Source organism: Phalacrocorax carbo, chromosome 7, assembly GCF_963921805.1.
Source record: "Phalacrocorax carbo chromosome 7, bPhaCar2.1, whole genome shotgun sequence".
NCBI lineage: Eukaryota > Metazoa > Chordata > Aves > Suliformes > Phalacrocoracidae > Phalacrocorax > Phalacrocorax carbo.
In genome coordinates this window covers 25,570,728-25,598,599 of record NC_087519.1, presented here as the reverse complement: position 1 = coordinate 25,598,599, position 27,872 = coordinate 25,570,728, and the positions used below count along the sequence as shown (strand labels likewise).

The 27,872-nt window shown below is 44.6% G+C and overlaps 2 protein-coding genes and 1 long non-coding RNA gene across 5 annotated transcripts in view; 1 reads left to right on the top strand and 2 right to left on the bottom strand.

The window, feature by feature from the left end:
- Positions 1–16,744, bottom strand: part of PAK2 (p21 (RAC1) activated kinase 2) — a 45,108-nt gene extending 28,364 nt beyond the window's left edge. Inside the window, exon 1 of one of the 2 annotated variants that reach the window (XM_064457084.1) lies at positions 16,545–16,744. The gene's annotated coding sequence lies outside the window, so the exon portion shown is untranslated. Of the gene's footprint in view, positions 1–16,124; positions 16,296–16,544 lie in introns of those variants that run through there. The other variant, XM_064457085.1, reaches the window with a different exon arrangement.
- Positions 16,334–20,400, top strand: LOC135314324 (uncharacterized). The gene is made up of 3 exons (XR_010373827.1): positions 16,334–16,528; positions 19,101–19,232; positions 19,898–20,400. It is a non-coding gene; the product is annotated as an uncharacterized LOC135314324 (long non-coding RNA).
- Positions 20,401–21,816: 1,416 nt separating this feature from the next.
- On the bottom strand, positions 21,817–27,817 carry PIGX (phosphatidylinositol glycan anchor biosynthesis class X). 2 transcript variants are annotated; one of them, XM_064457093.1, is made up of 6 exons: positions 27,583–27,817; positions 26,582–26,645; positions 25,963–26,101; positions 24,813–25,026; positions 23,475–23,575; positions 21,817–22,400 (listed from the first exon to the last, which is right to left on the bottom strand). In XM_064457093.1, exons 1-6 carry the CDS (start codon positions 27,662–27,664, stop codon positions 22,242–22,244), a joined length of 759 nt encoding a protein of 252 aa, XP_064313163.1. In that variant the 5' UTR covers positions 27,665–27,817; the 3' UTR covers positions 21,817–22,241. The 2 variants fall into 2 exon arrangements, with proteins under 2 accessions (XP_064313163.1, XP_064313162.1); XM_064457092.1 differs by having other exon boundaries at positions 22,225–22,400; positions 24,742–25,026.
- Between the last annotated feature and the right edge of the window lie 55 nt (positions 27,818–27,872).

Below are 27,872 nucleotides of genomic sequence, written 5' to 3'. Positions count from 1 at the left end.
CCTTTGTCCAGGTCATTGATGAATACATTGAACAGGGCTGGGCCCAGCACACAGACCGCTGGGTAACACTGCTAGTGACAGGCCTCCATCCAGACTCTGCCCCATTGATCACGGCTCTCTGAGTTCTGCTGTTGAGCCGGTTCTCTGTCTACCTCACCGTCCACTCATCCAAATCACACTTCCTTAGCTTGCCTATGAATGACTAAAGGGAAATAAAATTAAATTGAAGACAAGCATTTTCCTATCTGCTATAGCAACACAGTCAAATTTTTCCTGGAGCACTTGGACTTGAGCAGATTAAGTTTTAAATATGCATTACGCATGCATACACACCAGTCTTATAGCATAGTACTGCAAGGCCCCAAGCAGGGTTAGGAAAACGGTGTTGTGTGTCAAATGAAACAGACAGTGTAGACAGTTCTCATATCATAATGAGCTGAATTTGTCTTAAGATTTTCAAATTAATGTATTTGAGGAGCCTAGGCTGCATCTGTATTTCACTGCCTGGGATTTGATGCAAAAGTAAATTGGACTACTGCTTGGAGGGAAAAAGAAAAACAACAACAAACACTCAAAAAAAACCCCCACACATCAAGCTCAGATCTGTTTGATAACATGCACATAAATGCCTACTCCTGGCACACATTATCTGGCTTTACACTGCCACTTAAGCAACAGATTTCTGAGGAGCCAGAACTAAATCAGTGAAATAAACCAAATCCTCTGTATGTACGTACCCTGCCAGGAGGCTCACAGAGCTGCAAACTGAACTCAGTTTTGCTTATTGCAGGTAAAAATTACTCATTTACTATTGGCAATGTAACACAGAAGGAGCAACACAAACATCAAATTTAAGTCTCTTTTGCAGGGCTGACCAAAAAGCAGAAGTAACGGATTTCAGGCTAACAACACATTAAGAAACATAACCACTTTGCTTTTGAAATCATAATCCTTGATGCACCACTACAGCTGCAGGTCCTTATTGGGACACCACCTGAACTGCTGCAAGGAGAACTGCAGAACATTTAGGCCATGAACACAGCCATCAGGCACAGTACTTAGAAGCAACGCAGCAAAACCATTTGTTGTCCAACAGAGGAATGGAAGAAGAAAAGAGAACCGATCAAAAGTGAAAAAAGCCCTGATGGTAAGTGCATTTCCCTGTCCCTGCTCTAGCAGAGGGCACAAGGTTGAGAAAAGAAAGTTATCCTTACAGCAGTCTGCATAGTGGCAGCTGTCATTTGCTGTCTTCCGGTAGAGCCTTATAGGGTCCTACTGGCAACAGCGCACAAAGAGCAGCATCCGGGACAGCCAGGTCCAGAGCAGAGGAAAATAGCAAAATATATGTCTAGCAAACAAATCTCCAAGGCAGAAGATGTCAAGTGAAAAAAAACACAGAGTAATTAAAAATAATAAAATAAAAGAGCTAGCATGTGATGTTCCAAGACCAGACAGATTTAAGATACTCATGTCTCACTCTTGGTTTATATTGTAAAAGTCCTGTAGAAAATGTCTGGAGACTCATTCCCAGTACATTGACCCCAAGCCTCCATTGGTTTTGGTAGCTAGCTTATCCTCAGCCTCCCCACACTACCACTTTTTAATACCTGAAAAAAACACCTTACTGGAGGGGAAGAGACTTCATGCTTCTTTATTCTGGAAAAGAGGGCAAACAGATATACACATTGTGCTGTTTTTAAGTGAACATCAGAGGGCTGCTCATTTCAATCAGATATTCCATTTTCTTGTACCACACAGATTTTGGAGTACAAAAGCAGAATGAAATGTCTACATGCGTATTTTTCTTTCACCCTTTCTCACCCACCCCTCCACCCCCTTTTTTTTTTTTAAAAAAACTCTCCTGTTGAGCAATAGATTTCCTGTGATTAGCTCAGTTAGTACTGATTATAGCTCACTTCCTCCCAGGGATTAGCTGAAAGCAGCTTTCTGACAAGTTTTTATTCAGATGGTGCTAACCTAGCCACAGCTCACTTCCTGCCCCATCTCTAACAGCATGTTAGTTCAGCAGCTCATCAATTTGAAATTATTTCACTGCTGCAGAAAAATTCATAGAACCAGCAAATCTCAGGCTGTCTTCTCCATGAAAAGAAAAACAAATCTTTCTGGATGTTTTGCTGTCCAACTTGCAGCATTTGGATCCATGAGAATTTAATCAGATCCAAAAAGGAGTTTTCTGGAACGGTATGAGACTACCTTCAGAGACTGAAAATACTCATCTCTTCCCTTCAACTCAGAGAAGTGCAAAAAACCAGCAGTGGCAGACAAAGAATTACTTTCTCGCAGACTTGGCAAACGCAGTCTCAAGATCTTTTGCCTGCCAAAAGAGGACTTGTACAAAAGCAAGAACAAGAGTAACCTTCATAATGTCCAGTAAGAGCCAGCAGGATAATCTGTTCCACCTACAGTTATTAAAAACACTTGCAGATGCTCTAATACAACATGCAGCTCTCAAAGCCTTTCCACCTCTAAAAAGGCAGCCACCAATCTCCACGGGACTTGTTGAAACCACTCTTTCAAGCTTTAGGGGGTCCCAGATAAAATTATTTGGTCAATGCCAAATCACATACCTGCAAAAGCTAACAGTTATTTTTATTTAGGAAACTAGGCTAACCTAAGATACTCCAAAAACAAGCACAGATCTTGCTAATTTACAAGCACAAACAAGCAGGATACCACTTCCTAATGATGCAGTTGAGAAGCCAGCTAAAAAAAGAAAAAATCTCAGCCTCTCAAAGAAAATTTTCATTAAGATTTATGCAAGGACACACATTAACTAAATGGACGCTCGGTAAGGCCAACCCACTAATGGAGATAATAAATTGCCAGTGTCCTTTTTGCAAAATTAACAGCTGCAAGCACCATTTGCCTCCTTCAACCAGCAAGGCTACAACCACTAAGTTTATAAACAGGTCCTTTCTTGCTGTCTTCCCCTTTCTGCTACATGTGACAGAGGCAACACATAATACTCCCAACTCTAAAGATAGTATAGGAGAACCTCAGTCTTTTGCAAAATCAGACTGGATGACACATATAACATACCCAGCTAAATTCTTTCCATTTTGCCTTTTTCCAACCCCTCAATTTCCTTATGATTTTTGCTGAGTCACACAAATAGAAGGGAAAACACGGTACAGAATAAAATAGCTGCTGTTTAGTTGCCAAGTGCAGAAGAGAGTCGAGGGAAAAAAAGAAGGGAAAAAAGGTATGGCTGAACAAAAGAAATAAAAAAAGACAGAAAGGAAACTATTTTCTGTTCAAAAGACGGAATAGTCTCTCCAAAACTGTAATAAGATGTGCTTTCCATGAACCAAGTTACAGAAGACAAATATCCTATTTGTGGTGTATTTGAAAGGGTTACTAAGGTTTCCTAAAGAAAAATATTCTTCAAATGCATTGCCAAAGTACATTACAACCTAAAGCAATTCAACTATTTACTCCCTAAGGCACTTAGCAGATGTGCAAAGTCTTGCACTGTAAATGAGCAACGAGTCAGCAAAACCATCATTTTAGAAAGTGAAGACAGATCCCAGTCTTCTAAGAAACAACCAGCGGCAGACATCACCTTCCCATCCCCCAGAGAGCCAACACACATATAAGCATATTTCAGCACTTATGGCTAAGTCATCCTCAACCCTTGGTGCGGAAACAAAGTACAACTTCCATATAATCATTGATAAAGATAAGTGAAAAATATTACACTTCTGGGATTCTGGCAACCTTCCAAACTGGCAGATCAGGTTCACAAAGTCTATATATAGAGAAAAGAAAACAACGTAGCAATAGCAGAAACCTTGGTAAGGGCAAATATTTCTCCCAAATGTTCCACTTCTGACTTCTTGAATTGAGGAGGGGGTATAATTTCTTAATTATCACCTATGCTTTGTGGTTGAAAAAAATCATAGAATCACTAAAGTTGGAAAAGTCCTCTAGAATCATCAAGTTCAACCACCAACCCAACACCACTGTGCCTCCTCAACCATGCCCTGAGATGCCACGTCTACATGTCTTTTAAATACCTCCAGGGATGGAGACTCAACCACCTCTCTGGGCAGCCTGTTCCAATGCATGACCACTCTTTCAGTAAAGACGTTTTTCCTAATATCCAATCTAAACCTCCCCTGACACAGCTTGAGGCCATTTCCTCTTTTCCTATTGCTTGTTACTAGGGAGAAGAGCCCAACCCCCACCTCACTACAACCTCCTTTCAGGTAGTTGTAGAGAGCGATAAGGTCTCCCCTCAGCCTCTTCTTCTCCAGGCTAAACAACCCCAGTTCCCTCAACCTCTCCTCATAAGACTTGTTCTCCAGACCCTTCACCAACTTCGTTGCCGTTCTGTGGACACGCTCCAGCACCTCAATATCCTTCTTGTACTGAGGGGCCCAAAACTGCACACAATATTCAAGGTGCAGCCTCACCAGAGCCGAGTACAGGGGCACGATGACCTCCCTGCTCCTGCTGGCCACACTATTCCTAATACAAGCCAGGATGCTGTTGACCTTCTTGACCACCTGGGCACACTGCTGGCTCATATTCAGCTGGCTGTCCACAAGCACCCCCAGGTCCGTCTCTGCCAGGCAGCTCTCCAGCCACTCCTCCCCAAGCCTGTAGCATTGCATGGGGTTGTTGTGACCAAAGTGCAAGACCCAGCACTTGGCCCTGTGAAACCTCATACAATTGACCTCAGCCCATCGATCAGCCTGTCCAGATCCCTCTGCAGAGCCTTCCTACCCTCCAGCAGATCAACACCCTCACCCAACTTGGTGCTGTCCGCAGACTTACTGAGCGCACACTCAATCCCCTCATCCAGATCATTGATAAAGATATTAAACCATACTGGTCCCAAAACTGAGCCCTGGGGAACCCCGCTCGTGACCAGCTGCCAACTGGATTTAGCTCCATTCACCACAACTCTCTGGGCTCGGCCATCCAGCCGGTTTTTTTACCCAGCAATATCAACAGGGGAAAAATGGGAAAATCAGAAGAGACACAGACTAGAGACAAGATGTGCAAGAGTCCTGGCAAAAGCCCACTAGTGCATGAAAATTTAAGCAAATTAATGATATATAACTTCATATACTGCAACTACCTGTGACTCTCATGATAAACTTTCTCCCTTTAAAGCATGCATAGCAGTCAACTCCCACCTGAATCATCATTTCTGGTTCACAAAATAAATTTGGCATTATTGAACTGTGGTGGCATATTTTACCACCAGTGAGCTAGAAACCTCTTCTCTGCTTTACCACCTCTGAAACAGCACAAACATCACAGGCAATACTACCAGACATGCCTCAAAAGTGACCTGCCAACTGCCCTTATTTCCCATTTCCCCTAAGCTTAGCAGGAAAACTCGCTCGGTGAGGCTATGGCATCATTATTGCCAGCCAATGGCAGCAGTGCACAGAGACAGCCAGGCAGCTGAGCTGACAGCCGCGGACACCCATTCCCACCTTGCTCTGACAGGCAGCCCTTGCAGGTCCGCAGAGTGCAATGGAAGAGGAATTAAATCAAGAGGGATTGATTTCTACCCTCTGCTGCAGGGCTGGGTAGTTACCGCCTACCAGCTGAATTCAGGCCACGCTTCACTTTATACAGCCCACAGCCACAGTTTTCCTTCAAGGAACCATTGTGCAATGCTGCATAATCATATTGCGTTCTCAAAGGTGTTTGAAAAAGCCTATTCAACCCTCAACAAGGAAATTACTTACCCCACTCTACCTAAAAACCTGAGTCAACTAAAGACAGACAAGACAGCCTGCAGCATGCACACTGCATGCAAATCCATGATTCAAGGTGTTTATACTTACTCATATTTCACTAACTAGAAGACACTTTTCAGCCTTTATTTTCATGAGCTGAGGTTTTCTAAAGATCAAAGGAGAATGGGGAAAAGGACAAGTAGGGAAAGTTTACAAGAAAAAAAGAAAATTAAGTCGGCATCTCATCGTTGAGATTCTTTTAATTAAACCTGGCATTTACAGTCAGGGAGGAATCACACATTCCAGAGCAAAAGTTATTTGAATAAAGGGTACCCTGCTCAAGGTACCTATCAGCTCTGGTACACTTCTATATTTCTAATAGCATTCACAGCTGTTTAACCTAGACAATCACCACTCAATAGAGCAATGATATAGCTCTAAAAAAGTCCAGCCACTGGTGCTGCGCAAATAGATCACCAGTAACTAATAGAAAATAAAGGTTTCTTTTAACCTCTGGAGATATTATTGAGCAAATGCAAGACAAGGCCATGGCTTGCCCATCCAAATTAGAGGTCCAGGGCTAACTAGAAAGAGAAGAGGAAGTACACAGTGTGTACCAGGATGGCAAAACAAAGAAAAAAATCCAAAATTAAGGGATCCGCCACTCTCATCACACTGGTAGAGCTGTCAAATGCAGCTATGGAAAATGAAATAATAAGGGAAAACAGGAGATAAATGGCTCCCTCCAGAAAAACTGTATTTTTCATATACACTCAGGATAGACCTCTCTGCTTCTCTCTAGTGACTAGCCAAGGCTTGCTTCAACTGCAGTTCCTGCTAGTGGATAGTGGGAACTTAAGCTGAGCTCAACAGCCCTGGGGGCCAAACCCTTGACTCCTCTTGCAGGAGTATAAAACAGTGCTAGCCTGGCACAAAATGCCACAATGGGAAATTCTGCCTCTTCTGAGTCAGTTTTCCCAGCTGCAGTGCACACCAGTACAGCCCTGCCGCCCAGATGATCACAACCACATAGAACGGTTCACCAGTTTGCCAAAACCCTTATGTGAACAGACCCAAGGTCGAGACACTTACTTCTTCATACCCACACTGAACATAAATTCAGCCAGAAAGAGCAAAGTCTACAAGATATCAAATGCAGGGTCTGTAAATACAAAAAGCACTTGAGCATGACAACAGGTCTTAAAAAAAACCTACCAACCAAACAAAAAATCCCAGAGATGGCTTGTGTGGACATAACTCATTTCCTAAGCGTATTCTAGCAGCACCACAGAGAAGACTACAGATTGTTTCTCCTGGGAGAATTATATTCCATTTGTGCCATGACAGACAAGTAGAGTGACTTCTTCAAACACTCAAACTCCTACATGAGAAGAGTTCCCTGCAGTGTCCCACTTTTGCACCAGGGAAGTTTGTTCACTTGCCACTAGCAGGGAAAGCTATTCTTGGCTAGTATGCACAAACTGTACAAGCCTTAAGCCCTCTTAGAAATACACATAGCTCCTAGACTTCACTGTCACCAGAATAACCTACAAACATAAATCAGTGCAGTCATGCCCAAGGCTGCAGATAACACTGCTGCCACTAACAATTTTGCCAAGGGCTGGCTCTCTCGCCCCTAACCAGGGTCCTGCCCACATCAGCAAAACTGATAATCCCCACCACTGCTGCCAGACTGCTTTTGGTACAGGAAAAGCACAAAGCAGTGTTTATTGCTGCAGTTACTTGGAGGAAAACTGGAAGAGGGGACAACAGCAGACTAGTTTCCCTGCAAACAGTTAGCAATAGCCAGCTGTAGATCTTGATGGGGAAACTGGGCATCCTGTGAGTTTGGAAGTGAGGCTGTCAAAATATTTTTTAAAAAATCAATGAGAAAGCAACATGCTTAGGAAGGGACACCCCAATATTTCTCTACCAACAGCAGCTCAGGACTGTAGGACGGCATCAGATCTTAGTAAAATAGTCCCCAGAGCTCAGCAACAAAACCTCACTAACACTACTTCTGCCTACAGCTAGTTTGTACAAGTGTTTTCAGGATTGTCACATTGAGAAAGAACTTCATTACAGTTTTACAAATTTTATACAAAGAGACAAGTGATTAGCCTATTTTTTCCTGGCATATTTAACTCTGTTAGGAGAGGTGAAGATATGTAGATGGGACATACAACCAAATCCCTTCCCCGTTATTTCAAACGGCAATAAACAGTACAAAAAGTACAAACTGCAGCTGTCACAACTCAAATCAACATGAATTTCCAGGATCTCTATGCACATAAAATTTTGGAAATGAAGACCCACGTTCATCAACGGAAAAAAGCAAACTGTAATACCTACAGGGATATTACACAGGGAAAAGTAAGCAAGGCAAACTGGCTCTGTAAATCATTCCCCCATGTTCACAATCCAGTACTCTTTTTGTGACACTGCCCTGGTTTGCCTTGCATGTTGTTACAGGTTTTCTATTTTAAAATTACTTGCACACATACAAGTACCATATAAACGTGCAGTTTAATGCAGCAATTCCCTGAAATTTGGGCAAACGTTCTTGTACGTCTTTCAGGGAGCCAAAGGACTCATTTGCAAGCTGGAAAGAACAATTTGCATTCAAAAAACTAGCTGCCAGAATAAGTTTTTAAACTAATTCTCTAATTTTTCTTTTTTAGGTCATTCCTAGTAAAACTACTCCTCTCACTCTTCTCACTCAAACAGGTTTTATGTAAAATGCTGAATAAATTAATCCAAACAGACTAGAACAGGTATACAAGCTACAAATCAAAATATATTTAAAAAAAATCAGCCAAAAGCTTAAAATTATCTTTATTCCTCATATGCTGATGTCAAGACTAATTTTTGCCAAGCCTACAGACAACTATAGAAGCCAGTAAGCGGGGGTGGGGGGATAAAACCCCCAACCTCTTCTGTGTATTATTACTACTACATATGCTTCTTACAGTTGACAAATCAAATCTATGACAAAAATATCCTAAACATATATGTATGTAAACAAACATACAATGGTTTAAACACCAGTTGTGAGTGGTCCGCAAATTTATCAAATTTTCAAAGTTATGTAACACATCTTACCATTTTATGTTAGCACACTTAACAGAAGTTACTATTTTATTCCTGCTTTACTGATGGAGAACTAGACACAAATTATCTCCAGCCTTCTGTGACTGTTTATATAGGATGCTGCAGCACCAGGCCACAAAAATTGATTATACAGCTCAAGAACGAAATATTTTTAAAAAATAAAAATACAAAATTAAGATGACAGTTACCAACTGAAAAGACAAAAGGACTGTGGAAATTACTATGCAGGATAACCAGCACCCTGTGAAGCAGAAGAGCTTCCAAAGGAAGCGGTCAAATTAAAATAATATTTAAACAGTTGACAAAACATAACATTGAACTTAGAAAGCTGCAAAAGACTTTAAAAACCTACTTATATCATTATACAGATTATGACAGGAGTTTAACACTGAACCACATATAAGAGAGCAAACATCATGTGGAAGGTCTCTATTGCTGGTGACAGGTTGTCTTTGGGGATCTATCTATCAGGTGGCTTAAAAAATTTATAGAAGATGTTAAGCAACTGTAAATGTGATCCTATTGAACTTATTATTCAAAGTGTTTCCTTAGGGTATTTTATACTATTAGTATTTCAGCTAACACAGCTAAGCTATAAAGCCTGGGCTATCTAGGCAAGGATGCTGCAGGACTGCAGCACTTGGAGAAGTTTAAACTTAAGTAGCCCTTCCAGTTCTACATAGAACTGTGTACCATTTCAATAAAGAATTACTAAAATTCTTACGGGCAGAATGATAAGATTTCAGTGAAATATTACAAAGCAAGAGGAAAGCTTCAGAAAATGCATTTTTGTGAAGTTCATGCATTTACATATGAAAAGGATGCTGTTTTCAAACCCAGTTCTGCCTTATCATCTTGCCTCCAATAACATTTGTGCAATTGAAAACGTCTGTGAAGATGAGGCTGAACTCACATGAAACAGTCCTCAAAGACTAAACACAAAAAAATCATCCATGAAATGGACGCTTCCATCCATGAGGTCCTCACATACATGCATAGCACCCCAATAAAAAATTAAAGTTACTTACTCTAATAGAAACAAGAGATACCCCACATATCTGAGGGGCTCTAATTCCATTGCAAGAGATGCATGATAATAATATAATAATCTATGAAAAAAACAGAAAAGCAACATCACTCGTGCTGTGCCATCAACACAAGAACTGAAGACTTGCATAACAGCATACCTTAATATTCTGCAATAGTTGAGCCCTAAATCACAAGAGGATGAAGGATATATCTGGGAGACATCACTCTCACTGTCTACTCCTTCATCTGGAAGTACCACAGACAGCAGCTGAAGCAAATCCTGGGCCACATCCCAGCTCCAAAAAGCCATTTGAGTCATAGAATCATAGAATCATTAAGGTTGGAAAAGTCCTCTAGGATCACCAAGTATCAACCACCAACCCAACACCACTGTGCCTCCTCAACCATGCCCTGAGATGCCACGTCTACATGTCTTTTAAATACCTCCAGGGATAAAGACTCAACCACCTCTCTGGGCTGCCTGTTCCAATGCATGACCACTCTTTCAGTAAAGACATTTTCCCTAATATCCAATCTAAACCTCCCCTGACACAGCTTGAGGCCATTTCCTCTTGTCCCAAAACATCAAGTATTAAAACAAGTATAAAACATCAAGTATTCCATAAACTGCTATCAACCTGTTGGCTGAAAGCAAGCAAACACAGTAACAGCCATCTGAGATCATTTAAGAAGTCAGCCAGGCTCACACAAAACTCAAGTAAGATCCAAATGTTTTGAAGCTGCCCGAGCTGACCACTAACCCCATTGCCACATTCTGTGTTCCCAGACTACACGAGCTGCAAAACTAAAACGGCATCTTTTTATGCCATGACGTACCTGCTGTCAAACTGGGAAGCATCTCTCTGCAGCTCACAGCACACAGGCACAGCAATGGGAAAACTGCCTTAGCATGCACATTTAGAGCAATGTTTCCATGTTGGCCAAAAAAAAGCTTATGGACATGCAGCTGGGACACTGTATGGATGCCTGTTCTCACCCTTCAGTCCCTTCTCCTCCAGCACCTTCACAGAGCGCTTGCTGCTGGCATTTTAGGAAGCCTCCAGGCTGTCAGACTGATGCGACCTGCCCATGGCAGGAAAGGGAGATAGATCCTTTCCGTGACCTCCTAAAAAATTCCAGAGAGGCCCTTTTCAGCAGCTGTTGGAATTGGGCCAGAAATTGTTCTTCCTCGATTCTGATATCCTGAATCCTGGCAAAAAGGTCAAAAATGTTTAATTCCTTGTCCTATGAATGTCCTGTGAAAAAGTTGGAAGACTTATGCCTCTTCTCCTTTTGTCTTTTAAGTAATGTTTTGGAATTTTAAAAGTTGCTCACTTTAAAACACTATCAAAAGTTAAACAATTTTGTTTTACACCCTAAAGCAGATAGTACACAAGCTGAAGTGTACTTTCAATTCAACCCCTTCCAATGAGCTATTGCCACAAAAAACTGGCCAGCCAGTTTCTGTCTGACCTCCGGGTAAGTGAAGCCCAAATCACCAGAAGACCACTTTAAAACATGGTGGCCTTTTGCAGTAGACAGGCTTAGGGCAAAGATATTTTAATTTTCACTTCTCCACGTTCTCACATTCTCAGAGACCTTTTCAAGAGGAAAGAGCTTAAACATTCGAAGATGATTTTACAGAGCATCTTCCAGAAACAGCCTTTTCTCTCTCGTCCAAGAGATACCTCTGTTCGTTAGAGCAGTTCTAGCATGATTGTGAATGAACAAATACAACTTAAGAGTAGAAAACATTACATGTGTTTCCAAAATAAGCCCCACATTATTGGACAAAATTCTAATTTCACTCATTACAGAAGCTGTGGGAAATCCTACATATGCTGACAGCTGAAACTGCTGTGGGTACGTACCAAGTCAAACATCCAGCACCTAAACAGGAAGCAGAAAACTTCAGGAAAAAAAGTAGAAGTTGAACTAGAAAAGCTTTTTAGTGTTTTTCCATCCCTTAATACACCTGCCAGCTGCCCTCGTTCTGGCTCACATTATGTCAAATCCCTTTCTTAACATGGTACACTGCTTTTAAATCACACTCGCTGTTGCCCTAACATGTTGGTTCCTTCCTACAGCTGCTTTTCTTTGAAATGAAACTACAGAACCAGAAAGAATTAAACCTGTCTTATCAAAATAAACCCTTTAAAGGTAAGACACATTTTTTGCAAATTGGCAGAGAAAACAGCCTTGACCAAAGATTCAAATGTAGTTCAGTTGTCAGCAACAGGTAACCACATATTTTCCGGGACAACATCCAGTAGTTCAGTAACAAACTCATGCTGTTTAAGCATGCGACTTTGGGCAAGCTTGTCATTCCCAGAGCTACAACACCACCAGTGCTGGGCTTAGATCTTTCAGTAAACAACCACCTATCTATTATAAAAAGCACCCAATATTTTCTGGGAGTCTTTAAAAGATTATATTTACCTAGTAAAGTATGTTCATTAAAACAGTACTACGCACCAGTACATCATTAGCAGCTTGATGTGAAGATTTTTTAAAGCATTTTGAAATTTATTAGCAAAGGTTAGATACATGGATTTGAGAATTTCAAAACCTACTTGTCTTGCCTGAAGAAAAAAGAAGTCTCACCAGTTTCTGAAGAAGCATTTCAATGTACTCTAACCTCAGGCTTTCGAAAGCATAAGGAATTCCATTTGTGAATTCACAGGCAGGGTGTCCAATCACTCAAAATTTATCTAAACAGTAAAAAATAAACTCCTGTCAATTTTAAGGCATGTTCCTAACACTTACATCTCTGCCTGCCTGCCAGGTGAGACATTTTCAAAGCTCGATTAATCCCCATTCTCACCTAGGAAAACAGAAAGAAGCTTAGAAAATAGAAAAAAATGATCGACTTTAAAAACTGGCAAGTCAGATAGAGAATTGGGACCAACCAGTGAGTGCTTCCAGCTCTTGGTGACAGACACTGTCCACTACATCAGTCCAAATACAAGCACTAACGCACATGTTTTCCAATTAAAATAAGGCACAAATGTAGGTAAAATCATGGTCTGAGATCTCACAGACCTTGAGTGGTGAAGTAAGGCTTGAATATAAACAGTGAGCTGAGCCTACACTTCACAATCCGGGCCCCAGTTAGCTAGGTCACTAGAAGATCTTACATTCTCACCTGAAAACATTCCCTACCCTCTGACCACCTGCATTTGAATGCAAATAAGACCATTCCAAAATCTTACAAGATAGCAACCTCTAGATGCCTTAATTCCAAACAGCAAAGCACAATAAGAATCCTTCCCAGGGAATGCTGCAGTGTTTCCTTGTAAAAAGACATTAGCTGCATTGTCCCGCCTTCAAAACTGGTGCCTTGCCCAAGGGTTTCTTGCCCTTTGTCACAAGGCGACTACCCTGGACTCCTTTCATGTTCCCCACTGACTGCTGACCATCCCGCTGCACAAGCACACCTGCCCTCACACCACATCAAAGTCCAGAGCTTCCCGTCTAACTCACACGCGCATGTGTACTGGAGAAAACACTGATTTTTCTCTAATGTAAAGTCTTGCAAATACTGAAAGCTTGCAGGAGATGCCATCTCCTTCATGGTGCTCCCCTGGTCAAATTGACCTTGCTGAGAAGCAGAATCAATACACCACCAGCCAAGCGCTGTGTTAAGAGGACTGTATCATTTCTGAGAGTCAACCTGGTAGCTCAGCCTGGCACCCAAGCTCTTGGAGTGATTAGTTACCTTTAGCAGCGCTGCACTTCACAGGGCAAGTGGTAACCTCAGTGTTTGCAGTGTTAAACTTCACGGAAAAGGCACATTCGGTTACTGTTACTACCACGGCAGGTACAGAAACCACTCCAAGATGACATTGCATAATTACAAAGCTCTGTCAAAGTTTTGGGCCAGACAGCCAAATCTGATTTAGATTTAGGAAGGAGGTGCCTCTTTGGAAAACTAAAAATTGAGCTTGCTGCAGCCTTTTTGAATCTTACGCCTAGTCCCAAGAGAGTATCTCTGCTTTAACAAGAACAGAGCAGAACTGATCAGAGCAACTATGTTTCTAGAAAAATAAGGGAAAGCTCCGTAACCACCTTCTTTTGGCAACTCAGTTGCCTTTTCCCAGATACCACCAGAAATAAAATTTATTAGGATGCACAGTAATACATAGTGCCTGGCAGCTGAAGGCCTCTCCTTCCCCTTGCTCTGCCCATCACCATGCCTCCGCTACCTTCCCCTGCTCAATGCTGAAAGTCAGTCGACTCACTTTCAACTCACTTTCAAAGCTTTCTGCCTGCATCCCGGTTTCTGACCCCAGGACTTGCACCTCTGCTGGTGTTATCCCTGGGCCCGGCCATCTACAGCAGTGTTGCTGTAACTACGGGTTGTTTTCAGAACAAATAGCTTTTTCTTTGTTGTGGCTGCCACACAGACATGTCAATAGATGTGTGTATTGTAAGAAGCAAGAATATGCTGGCACAAAACTCACGGGGAAGCTCTCAGTGCCTCACAAACCTCCTAATGCAGAAAACAGATAAAAGGTAAAATAAAATTAAAAAAAAAAAAACAAACCACAAAAATACCCAAACCCACGACTGATGCAAGAATTCTGAAGAAATATATCTTATTAATAAAACACATAGACCTAGATTTGGATCCTTAAGCTTTTCGTACCATCACAGGAATGAAATCTGCAGCATAAATGCCCTTAGCACTTATTCTGGAGTTATTTAGAAGCTAAAGGTGCTTGAATAATTTTCTCTTTTAAACATGACTGAAAGGCCGACTTAAACAATGCAAGCAGGCATGAGTTTTTAAAAGGATACATTTTAAAATAAGCACAAGGTTAGACCTGCCATACATGGTCAAAGCATTCACCCATCCACTCCAGCATCCACCCCAGAGAGGGAACACGAGCAGGTGCCTCCGGAAAGAAACTCCCCCAGTTGGCCAAACATCCAAGTTGTAACTCAGTACAAATTTCATCCCAGTAAATCAGCCTCTGACAAGCTGCCGCACAGCAGCTCAGAGAGCACACGCCTCAGATGTGCTGAAACACATTGCACCATGCTAAAAAGTACAAGATATTAAATGGGGAATAATGCCTCTGTCTATATAACTCAACGTTTTTGTTTTAACAACTATGTCTGCACAAAGCCGCGTCAAATTCTACATACAACTTTGAATAACTCAGATCTAATGTGTTGTCTTTCTCATGCATTTTTGTTCTGGCCTCAAGAACTGCAATATCCAACCAATGAACTTTCGAGTAAGGCTTTTCCTTCCTCTAAAACATTAGTCAGTTCATTTTTTTTAAGTGCTTCTATTATCTTACAGATTCTACTCAAAAACTCATAAATGCAAAGGCTTTGCATTTTTACCTTTGTACAGTATTCTTTTTTCTAGCATTATTCTACATTATGCTTCTATTACAGTCTATTCATCTGTAATAATGACTAATTCATCAGTTCTCTAGTAATATAAAACTGGAACAGCTCATTTGATTACACACAGATATTTCTTAACCTGCCTCCATGATACCGCTGTGAGTTAAATTACCTCCATCTCCTAAATGATGAAACTGAATCATGAAGTAGCTAGTCGCCTTGTTTTAGTCCTAATCCAGTTTTTTTAGGGAGGTACCACTCCAGGGCTCAAGTTGTGAGGACATGCCATACTGCAAAGCAGATCCTAGACTTCCACAAGAGCAGGCCCACTTTTTCAAGTATAAAACTCACCAAAAATAAAAAAGACAAAACCAGAGAAAGACAGAAATAAGAAGATTAAAAAAAAGGCACAATACGCCATGTTTGAATCATACCTAACGTTGCTATTATTGCCAGACCTCCAAAATAATGGTTATTAAAATGCTGCAGTATCTGGACTGTCTTCGTTCATCACAAGGCAGCACATGAACCAGTTTATTTTGGCTACAGGCAAAGCGCAACATTGCTCCTTGAAAGCCAGCCGGTGAACTCTCTGGTCCCAAACAAACCTTTGGGCACTTGCTCACACGTACCAGGCTAAACCCAACTTTATTCTCTCTGCTCCCAAATAGCTTACCATTAAACAACTGAACTGTCCTGCATGACTTTGACAGAGTAACTCCAAAAAGCAGTAACTAAAGTAAAGCAGAAAACGCAGGGAGGAGAAAAAACAAGCAGGTGACGTACACAAAGGCACAAAGAGCAACAGTTTTTATGTGGCACAGAAAGACGTGAGCCAACGACAACCCAAGTATCGCAGCGGCTGCAAAAGCCACCAATGCATTTAGCAACCTGCCACAATACCTGCGCTCGCTGCAGCGGGCCGTCAGGGCTCCACACGCCCTTTCTGCTTTCAAACAAGATTTTTCCCGTAAAGGCTTCTAACGGCAATATCTACACTGATGCTTTCCCTCGAAGATTAATGATGTTTTAATAGGCTTCCCAAGGATTTAGGGATGCCCAGGGCGGCGGTGTCCCCGGGGTGGGTCCCAGGGGCCGAGGCGGGGCCCAGCGAGGCCGAGCTCCGGTCCCACACCACGGCGGAGCTGGCGAGGCGCCCTCGGCCCGGCCCGGCCCCCGCCGGGTGCCCGCCGCGGCGGGGAGAGCGGGCCCGCGCTGCCGGGAGCGCCGTGAGGGCGAGGAGCCGCCGTCCGCCGCAGGCCCGGCCCGGCGGGCTCCACAAAGAGGGCGGAAGGCGCGGCCGGCAGGTGGGAGCGGACTCACCGGGCTGGGGCGGCGGCGCCGCTGCCGCCGCCTACGGGGAGACGGGGGGACAGAGGACCGGAGCGGAGCGCAGCGCAGCCGCCACACGGCGCCCTCGGCGATGGCGGCGGCGGGACCCACCGAAGCGGCGGCGGCGGCGGCAGGAGCCGGAGGGGGAAGCGGAACCGCCGCGCGTGGCCACAGCCCGCCGGGGCGGGGCACCGCCCGCGCGACTACAGCTCCCGGCGGGCACCGCGCGCGCGCAGGAAGCAGCGATGGGGGATGGCGGGAGGTGCGGCGCGGCCTCGCCTCGCTCAGGGGAGGCCGGAGCCGGCGGGAGAGGGGGGCTGTCGGGCAGTGTCTGCGCCCGGTAACCGCCGGCCCACCCTCAGCCTTGACGGCCCCGGCTGAGAGGAGAGCAGGAGAGCGCTGCTCGAAGCTGCCTTGCCCTCCTTGTCCTCGCGCCTGCGGCACGGCCGTGCTGTTTTCGGGCTGCATCACCTGAGGGGGTTTTCTTTTTAATATATATCTACTTGTCCAAGGCAGCCAGCACCGTCCTGGCTTGTATCCGCAATAGTGTGGCCAGGAGGAGCAGGGCAGTGATCGTGCCCCTGTACTCGGCACTGGCGAGGCTGCACCTCAAATACTGTGTTCAGTTTTAGGCGCCTCAGTACAGGAAGGACATTGAGGTGCTGGAGCGTGTCCAGAGAAGGGCAACGAAACTGGTGAAGGGTCTGGAGAACAAGGCTTATGAGGAGAGGTTGAGGGAACTGGGGTTGTGTAGCCTAGAGAAAAGCCTGATTAGCCTGATGTTTACCTTGACTTCAGGAAGGCATTCACCCTGTCTCCCATAACATCCTCATAGACAAGCTAAGGAAGTGTGGGTTAGATGAACAGACAGTGAGGTAGACAGGGAACCAGCTCAACAGCAGAACTCAGAGAGCCGTGATCAATGGGGCAGAGTCTGGATGGAGGCCTGTCACTAGCAGTGTTACCCAGCGGTCTGTGTGCTGGGCCCAGCCCTGTTCAATGTATTCATCAATGACCTGGACAAAGGGATAGAGTTTACCCTCAGCAAGTTCACTGATGATACCAAGCTGGGAGGAGTGGCTGATACACCAGAAGGCTGTGCTGCCATCCAGTGAGACCTGAACAGGCTGGAGAGCTGGGCTGAGGGGAACCCCATGAAATTCAGTAAGAGCAAGTGCAAGGTCCTACACCTGGGGAGGAACAACCCCGTCCACTGGTACATGCTGGGGGCTACCTGCTGGAAAGCGGCTCTTTTGAGAAGGACCTGGGAGTGCTGGTGGACAAGAAGTTGACTGCAAGCCAGCAATGTGCCCTTGTGGCCAGGAAGGTCACAAGGCTTTTTATGCATCCTGGGGTGCATAAAAAGCAGTGTGGCCAGCAGGTCGATGGAGGTTATCCTCCCCCTCTACTCTGCCCTAGTGAGACCACATTGGGAGTGCTGTGTCCAGTTCTGGGCCCCCCAGTTTAAGAAGGACAGGGAACTGCTTGAGCAAGCCCAGCAGAGAGCTACCAAGGTGATCAGGGGACTGGAGCATCTCCCTTGTAAGGAAAGGCTGAGACACCTGGGTTTGTCCAGCCTGGAGAAGACTGAGGGGGATCTTATCAGTGCTTACAAATATCTGAAGGGTGGGTGTCAAGAGGATGGAGCCAGACTCTTTTCAGTGGTGCCCAATGACAGAACAAGGGGCAATGGATATTTGGATATTTGGAAAAATGTCTTTACTGGAAGAGTGGTAATGCATTGGAACAGGCTGCCCAGAGAGGTGGTGGAGTCACCATCCCTGGAGGTATTAAGAAAACTCTGTAGACGTGGCACTCCAGGGCATGGTTTAGAGGAATGATGGTGTTGGGTTAGTGGTTTGACTGGATGATCCTAGAGGACTTTTCCAACCTTAATGATTCTATGATTTTAATTTTTTTTTCCTAGGGCTGTGGGGGCAAAAAAAAGCCTACCATCCTAGAAAAACAGAAGCAGACCACTTCTAAACTGGCTCTTCTTCACGCCTCGCTTCCATATTCTGGCATTTAAATTTGAGATCTTTTCCTCAATGCTTCATTTCATGAGGAAAAATGGTTCAGTACAACACAGGTGCTTCACACTGCATTTCAGTGTCTCCTCAAGGTCCATCCCAGCTCACTGAGGTCATGGGCAGCAGCCCACTCAGTCTGCAGCCAGAAGGTTGGGAAGGGTGTCTGAAAGCACCAAGGTCGTCATGCTTCATGTTCATTAACTGTGCTATACTTACTCTTCCTCCTGCCCTGAAGGCACTGGAAGGGGCTCGTTTTAGTATTAATACAGCTGACAACAAATTAACCCTCCTCCCACCAATCTCTCAGGTCCAGAAGTCTGGTGAAAGCAGCATGCATTAGCTACAGCAGCAGGGCACAAAGCAGCTTTCCATGGCGTCACTTCCTACCATCAGCGACCTAAGCCACTACTCAGATACCCAGATTCCAAGGGATGTGGTAGTAACACAGCCGAGAAAGTAGCTGTATGCCCTCAAGGCTTCTCCCCCACAAATTCCTGTGATACATTTAATCTTGCAGATGACCTCCCCAATCTTCCACCTGCCCTGCAAACTTGGACGTCACCTCCCCTGTCAGTCCCAGCCTGAAGCAACATCTGATTTTTCCTTCAGAAGGAGGAGGACGAGCATCAGGTAGATCCTGCTCATAAAGGTCCGGGGGGAAAGTTGTAGGCTTAGTCCACTGAGTCCTCAAACCTCTGTGCACATCCAGGGACAAAAAGTGCAGATCAGACTTTCCAGCTCCTGTTGCTTTCAGCTAATGCTCGCTGGCTCTCTTCTTGCTTACTCTCCACAGAATGGTCACAGAAAACTCGCCCCTATAGACCTGCCTTATTTCAGCCCCATTCTTCCAAAGTGGCCCCACTGTGGCTGCTGGAGAGTGCTCTGGTCAACTTCCTACTGTGGGCAAGGCCATCATTATTGCTTCTCTTTGCATATTGCTTTGTCACTCTCCCATTCTGACTCAACCCTGTATTTGATCCTCCCAGGATCAAGCTTTTGCTAATTCATCTCTGCATGTACATCTCGAGAAACCACAGCAGATTTCTGAACTTCACGCTTCAGCTCTACTTTCCTTCCCTATAAGGTGACCTTACTTCCCCTTGCTGCTTCAGCCTTGTACCCCTTAAACTCACTCAGCTCCTGCTCCAAACCATTTTCTGAGTCCTCACCCCTCTCCCATTCTTCTGTCTCCCTCCCGAGGCACAACTTTTTAAACAAACTGGGAGGGTTTTTTTGTTTTGGGTTTTTACCCATTCACTTGTGATTCAGAAAGTCTTTAACACCCCTGCCCCTCCACCTTTTCTTTCATTGCAGATTCAGTCCTTACACACATTAATGATGGATATGTTTGTGTCCAACCCTTGTATCTATGTTCTCTTGCTAAGAAGACAAGGCCATCTCATTTCTGTCTCTGAAGCTGCCAGAATTTTTCCACAGGGAAACAACTGCCTTACAGCTCGTCCTCCATATCTGCCAGTGATCCCTGCAGGGCTGGCACCTGCATCCTCCTGTGTGTTGCACACCTCCAGGGCCTGCCTGCGAAATGCAGCGCTGGCTTACTGATGGTAGTTTCTGGCATGGGAGAGAAAGTTTTACGGGCAAATTCCTTCATACTTAACACTACAATAGTTACTAAACTTATTTACAGCTTTTAAAGAAAAACTTGTCTACAATATTTATAATACAAATGCTGTGGATTTAAAAACAGCAAATATTTGCTATTTGCCATAACAAAAAACATCTGAGAAGTTCTGTGATTTCTCTCGTATTTGACATTAATCAAAATCAGTATTACTCAAGTTCAGCTGAAAAGCTTATCAGTGGGATCTTGATTTATTTTAGATACACTTAGTGAGCCATGTGCCAGCCAAACTGATTAGTGCATCTTGAAACTGCTCTGAAGCCAACTCTTTGGTTCATACTGACAGTGCTAAGCACCCTGTAATTCAAGTACCTCATGCCAGTTTCTCTTACAGCCTCTTACCACTAACATGGGTTTCCATTCTCACATCCTTACTTGTACAGATTTCTAAATATCTGCCTACATTTTTTTGCCATTTGCAATATTTTCTCTCATTTGTCCAAAGGACATTAATGTTTCATTTCACTAGGCTATGATATCAGGTAGCTTGTTTTAGCTAAGGAGTCCAACCTGTGATTTTCAATTGGTATTATCTGATGTTAAAAAAACTGTGAGCTTTCAGGCAAGAAAGACCTGCCAGAGCCGAGTGGCAATCTGTATTGTTGCCATTCCAAGGGTCAGGCTGCAACACAGAATTACTTACCTGCGTAAGAGAAAGAAAGCTCAAGAACAAACTCAACTCTGGGAATGAAGAATCCCACTCAGAGACAAGCGTTACAGCACTGGTCCACAGCCCTGCTGCGCTGACATGGTGAAACAGGCAACCAAATCTCACTGCAATTGTTCTCTTTAATTTCTCCCTTCCCCCCAGCAGATGCAGTGCATGATTTCTCTGAGGTAGTGGATGAAGCACTGGCGCAACCATCATCATTCAGCACAGGCAGGGGAGAACAAGAGCCCAGTGTCAGAGCACTTGCCAACCTGTTGTGGGTGAAGTCACAAGACAAGCCTTCTATTGAATTCCAGCAGAAGCAGAAGATGCCCAAGGGATCCTGAAGCTACAGCTGAGCAGTGATGAAAGGCTGATTCTGCTGATGAGAAGTCCTGGCTGCACACAGAGTCCTCAAAAGGAGGTCAGAATTTGAAAATTAGGATTTTCATTCACCCCCCTCACACACGCACTTCCCAAAATCACCTGCTTTTACTTACTCCCATCTTATAGGGAATAAAATCTGTCTTCTCTACCAACAGTCCCCAGGAGCTACCATAAGCTCACAATGCCACCTAGGGACAATTAGAAACAGCAGCCGAGCTCTTCTGTCAATCCAGAGCAACTCAGGTTTTCCATTAAGTAATTTCCTCTCCATTTCCTTGTATTTATCAGCTGTTCTGATGGCTAAATGCAAGTCTTCTAAATATTTGCTTCAGGGCAGTATCTTTTCACCAGTTTTCATCTTCCATTGATCACTCATTCCACTTCTGAAATAGGGTGAAATTTCTTTCGAGTTTTCTAAACTCTTTCAACTCTGCCTAACTTGAACAAGAGCAGCTAACCCCTCCCAGGTATTCAAATGGCAGAGATTTTTTAAGCCTTCTCCCGTCCCAGGTAAGCACAGAATGTCTCTTCACAAATTCACATGTAGTCCATCTGGACAGTGTAAACAAGCTTAAAATTCAGAAACTTTAATGACAGATAATGCTTTTCATACCCTTAATAACCAATCCCTGAGCCAGTTGGTTTAAATTCAAGAAATACAAACACCTCTGCAAGAGGCAGCACTGTAGTCGAAGCAGGCTCTAGGCCAGGGGGAGGGAATCAGAACTGAGACTGTGGCAGTCCTTCCAGCTTTCTGCAGCACTATTCCTGCCCTCCATCTGCTTTGTCTATTGACAACGCACCAAAACAGTCTTCCATGTGTGAAAGGTGTTTGTAAGAATTAGGCCAAGGAAACTATAACCCATTATTGGACCCTCACGTATTAGCAAGATGTCAGAAACAGTAGAGTAGGATTAATTTAGGAAGCTGATATAATATTCAGTGAGTTCTGCTGGACAGAGGTCAGTCATTCTGTATCTTTATTCTGAGGCGGCCGCCAGGGATAAGTGTCCGTATCTGCATACCGCTGCAAGAATCAGACTGGAGCAGAGCACCGTGGCAAGAAGAGTCACGACGCTCACTAAGGAACTGTGTTGCCTGAACCCCACTGGAACCTGCAGAGTCGTTTCCTCATACACCTACAAAGAAAAGAAAATGGATTACATGCATTTACCAAGCTACTTATTTTTGACTGCAACTTAGAGGATTAGTAACCAGACCACTATTCAACTAGCTCTTTGCTAAGGCTTATTCTGGGATTCAAAATCTAAACCAAAATGGGATGTAATCTTTCAATTTACACCAAATGGAGCTCCCGTGATACAAAGCTCAGTACGTTTATCTGCTACCATTTTAAATGGTAGCCATTTATGTCCTCTGTATCTCTGTTCTTACAACAGTCTTGCCATTGAGGATATGTCCGTGACACAGCACGGAAGAGAGAAGCTCTTGGAATGAGCATTTCACAGACCACTGAGAAGCCAGCTTCCTCCAAGGCAAAAAACTATTTGGTTTCTCTGTGATGCAGGAAGCTCCAAAACATTTTTGGACAAGAGCTGCAGATATCCCAGACATCTGCAGGTATCTTGAATGTAGGAAGGCATGTGTGTTACAAAAACAACAGATTTGTTATAAGACAAATTAGTCTGAATCTCTGTGCTATTGCAAACCTTTCAAGTATCAGAGGCAGTTGTTGGCCCCATTAAAGATCCAACTTCCCTTGGTTTTGAACACAGAATAAAGAAACTTCCTATCTTCCTAGATACTTAGCCAATCAGATAAAACAAAGAGAAGTGGCCTTTTTTGAAGATGCTATTCCTTCAATCTTTGGGGTTTTACCCCTCCTTTAGTTAGATCATAAAGTAGTTTTCCACTTTGCTACTCCTCTGAAGCACCTATGTTGTAAAGACCTTTCTTAATTTGGCCAGTGCCAATTATACCCTGGAATTCCAAGTAAACTTATTAAGGGAAAAAAGGTGAGGAGAGCAGCCCCATAAAGGACTAGAAGAGTGCAGAGTGACTACAAGCATGTCAGAAGGGTAGGATGACACCCTTCAGAAAGGAAGAACGGAGCCTCCCTAAAGAGGAATCATACAACTAGTCTTTTACTGATTAGTTCCTGTGATATGGAAGTTGCTAATCACAAAATAAAAAAAAAAAAGCGGCAGTTTTTTAAAAAGAGCCAAGAATTCCCACCAGAAATAACAACTCACAGGTTTGTGCGTTATGCTGTACCACTGACAGGGGCCACCAGTTTTGCCTGGACAGGGAGCTTCCACTTCAGCAGGCTTCCAACACTCTGCCAACAGGTGACCTACAGAAGATATTAATGCGTCAGCAGGATCTAGACAGGATGAAGCCATTTGGCCTGCAGGACTTTTCCAAATGAGGTGCCTTTCCTCCACAACAGCTAGACAGAACCTACTCCCTGAAAGCCAGGTGGTGAAACAGCACTGACAAAAATGTCCCAGCTAACCTGCACGGTCAAAAGTGGTGCTTTTTGTAAACTTTGCAGCCCTTCCCTTCTGATGCCGTAGGTACCCAAGGAAGACTTTCACCTGTGTGGTACCTTCGCCCTTCTGTCCTTAACGGGACAAGGAATTCATCGTTAGCCTGTAGATCCCTCAACTTTAGCCATATAGCTATAATTTATCTTCCCCCAAATCAGAGTTCCTTCTTCCATTTATCCTTGTTGGCCTCCTCTTGGCACATGCAAGAACTCCCCTCCAATACTTTAAATGTTTTCATGTTAATAATAAATATGTTTTCCTGCTCATAAGCAGTAAATGTGGCAGAAAAATGGGAAAATTTCACATCGCTTTTTTAATTGACCAGACAGTCTTTCCTGCCCCTCAGTTTATCCCAGAAAATCATTGCTCAAATAATGTGCAAGTGAAGATAAAGGAGCTGAGAATCATTAGCACATTTGACTTGGCAGCTCGCAAGAATGATTTTGCAAAACGAAATACAATTTGTAGCAAAAATGGAGGATTTCATTGTTCATATACTTTAAAATATTAACTGTCAGTGATATCAGGTTCTTGTTTCACAGGAGTCTGAGACTCCAACAGTTCTAACTTTCAGGCACACAGTTTTTTCTGCATCCCCATATATATAGGGAATGCAGGAAGAAAGTGTTAGAAACCATCAGAACACTCTGATTACTCTAAATACCTGATAGCAAATATTAAATATGCCATGCATGGCTTCAGCTGCCAAGAGAAACACTGTGAAGACATGGTCTGAGCAGCTGACCTTTAACAAACCAGGGCCCGTAAGAACTGTGACAAACAGACCAACTGCCAACTTCCAGTACGGCAACAGTGCAACACCAAGAAGCCCGTTGACAATTAATCTGCCTTTGGTCAGGCAGCAGCAGCATTCAAAGAGGAAGACAACGTAGTCTTTATCAGGGCCACTATCTTCGCCTCGTGTTCACGTGACTACCGAGAGCTCCATCTCCAGAAGACAAATACAGACCCAGTTTCCAATCTCTGGATTGCCTGCGGTTATTCCTCCCTCCTCAAAAGAACACATAACAAGAATCTCACTGTCACAGCAGCAGATCAGTACTTCTGGGCTCTTCAGAACAACCAACGCTTCCTCGCTCTCTTCCGCCGGCCGGTGATACCGCCCATGCACAGGCAAGGTAGCTCTAAAACAGCGAGAACACCGAGGGTCGGGCTCCATGTACAGGAGAACAAGAAGATCTGTGGCTAAGTACTCAGGAGCCTCCACATCAATGACATCAGGAGTTAACACTGCCTGCAGGTGAAGAAAGATATGGATGTGGTCGTGATCAGAATCAAAGTAAGGGAGGGAACCAGGGAAAAAATAAATTAACTTTTTGTGCATGATTCTGGGATTCAAGCGGCCACTGTCTGCTGCAGTAACCTACTGCAGCATCAGAAGGGAAAATTATTTTCCTCATTCTATTGTCTAACACTGGGCCCAATTTCACGGTCAGGAAGATCAAGTTGGAAATTCTGTCCTTAAGCTGTTCCAAAATAACTTTTCAAGTCCCTCTCCAAAGAGCAGTTCTTATGTATGGAAAGTTTACAGTGCAACCACACCTACAGCCAAACCTAAGAGCCGTTAGCTTAACGAAGCGTATCGGCAAGGCCATGCCAGCGCTTGCAAGCAGCCCAATGGCAGAAGTTGCCCAGAGTCTTTGCATCCATATGTTTTAACTGAATGAAGCGCCTAAGGTTACCTTAAAGTGCAGCCTTAGCACATCTCTCTACCCAAAATGTGAAGCAAATGCTTGAAAGCAACATAGCAAGCTGTTATGAGAACAAAGCTGTGAAGCAACTCAGTCCAAATGCACAGCATGAAGCTGAGAGCCCACTGCCGCCTCTTGCGTGGGGGTTAACCTTCCCTCTTTTCAGCCTGAACAACTTGTACCACAGTTGCTCCTCTGGGGCTGAGCAGAGTTGCAGCGGCTCCCTACCACACACGCCTATGGGTAGAAACATCAGCAGCACATGACACAAAATACCCCGCACTGGGTGATGCTGATCAAGCCAAGAGACACAAAGAGATGTCACGAAGATGATACTGTGCAGCATCTCCTTCCGGGAAAAGGAATTAATCACCTTGGTTCAATGAGCCAGATAATGACCAGAGATTACAACTTCCTGAGCATACTCATCCTTATCTGAGTAACTGCCAGATGTCTGTTAGCTTCTTAGGGGTTGTTACCTTTGTTAAATTCTGCTGCTGCAGCGACATCAGCTCATAGGGATCCACGTAGATTCCTGGTGGAAGATGAGTTCTAGCTGCCACTGTGCATCTTCCTGCATCCTCCCCCACTCCAAGTTCTGCCCTGACCAGCAGGTCCCTTCAAACAAGTGACAGAAGCAAAACGGTTATACCTGCATGTCCAAAGATGGCACAACCCTCCTCCCTGAGAGACATACTCTGAAACGCGCAGAGATCAGATGCAGTTCTCATTGTACTATGTGCAACAAATCCAGAAAACAGTTCCCTGTCAAGCTGTGCTGTCCTTCTCTGGTTAGGATGACGTAGTTCACCCTAACTCCACATCCATGACCAAAATGAAGTTTCACTTCCTTGTCAACTTCTCAGAACTACCAATGGTCTCCACACAGACCTTGGAAAGGGGCCTTCTCTTCTTCCTCCACTACAGCTTGTAACTGTTAATTACTCGATCATGCGAATATGTTCCTAGTGCCTAGCCACGCCTACGGATCACACCGCAGTGAGCTGATACAACTGTGCACAGACTAGAAAAGAAGCTTCTTCACACATAAAATTAACCGGCACGTTATTCTGATGCAGTGCTGGGGTGACAACTTACCTGTGAAACCCCTCTTTCAGAAGCTCCTGCATGACAGTGGCGTCCTGACAAGCAGCCTGCACATCTAAGGGAACACAGAATGAACAAGTAACAGTGTTTAAAGAACAGCACACATAATTATCACACGGGCAGCCAGCCTTAGCGAGCAAAGTTGTATAATCTACAAATACATCATCTGCAAAACCTCAGCAAAAGGCAGAGTATTTCAATTTAGTACAACTAACAGCTCTTTTGTCAGTAGAACACCAAGCCTCAGCTACTAGGAAGGCTGAAGTATCTTGTTTTTCCAGTAGGGCAACTTTCAAAAGTGTGCTTTTATGTTTACAAAGGAGCTTGTACTAATCCCCACTTTTTCCCACTGCAACCCCCAGTCCAGGTGTGATTCCTTATCTTCTACTTCTGTACCAATCTCTGTGAGAGATAGATTGTAACTATGACCTTTGTGTTACAGCCATTCTTTATTTTTTCTCTCTTAGTTTCCACAGGATTTCACTTTTTGGCCTGAAACTCCAGTCATCTTATGTATAACACCTGCCTGAGCAGTGACCTCAACCAGGGCCACAATGGCTGAATATGAAATTTTGCAGGTCTTGCAGCAGTTTTGCAGTTACCTAACCCAGAAAATTGCTTGCTTCCATTAGTAATTTCGAGAATAGACTATCTCAGTTGGAAGGGACCGACAACGATCATCTAGTCCAACGGATGATGTGACCACTTCACGGCTGACCAAAAGTTAAAGCATGTTATTAAGGCCATTGTCCAAATGCCTCTTAAACACCGGCAGGCTTTGGGCATCGACCACCTCTCCTGGGAGGCTGTTTCGGTGTCTGATCAACCCCTCCGTAAAGAAATGCCTCGAAATGCCCAATCTAAACCTCCCAGGCACAGCTTTTAGCCGTTCCCAGCCCCAGCTCCCGCAGCGGCACCCGGATCCCCCTCGCCGGGCCAACAGGGAGCCGCTCCCCCGCGGCCAGGCCCGGCCTGGCTAGGCCGGGACTTACGGAGGGCGCAGAGGAGCGCGGCCAGCCCGGCGCGGAGCAGCCCCTCGCCCCGCCGCCGCCACCACCGCGGGCCGCCCGCCATGGCAGTCCCGCTCCTGCCGGTCCCGCTCCCAGCGCCCGCCTGACCCCACGGGGCTGATCCACCACTCTCCCCGCCGCACTGCCGGACCCCGCCGCTAAGCGCTGCCCCGACGCCTCCTCCCGCCCGCTGCCCCCGGCCGCTGCGCGGGCACCGAGCCGCAGGGACCGGGCCCCGCCGCTGCCTCCCGCAGGCGCTGGCGCGGGCAGCC

Coding starts and splice junctions, on each gene's coding strand:
- PIGX (XM_064457093.1), bottom strand. CDS start 27,664: ATGGCGGGCGGCCCGCGGTGGTGGCGGCGGCGGGGCGAGGGGCTGCTC. Junction 26,646..27,582: donor CGCGCTCCTCTGCGCCCTCC/GTAAGTCCCGGC, acceptor GTGTTCCCTTAG/ATGTGCAGGCTGCTTGTCAG. Junction 22,401..23,474: donor ACAGCATAACGCACAAACCT/GTGAGTTGTTAT, acceptor TTTTCTTTGTAG/GTGTATGAGGAAACGACTCT.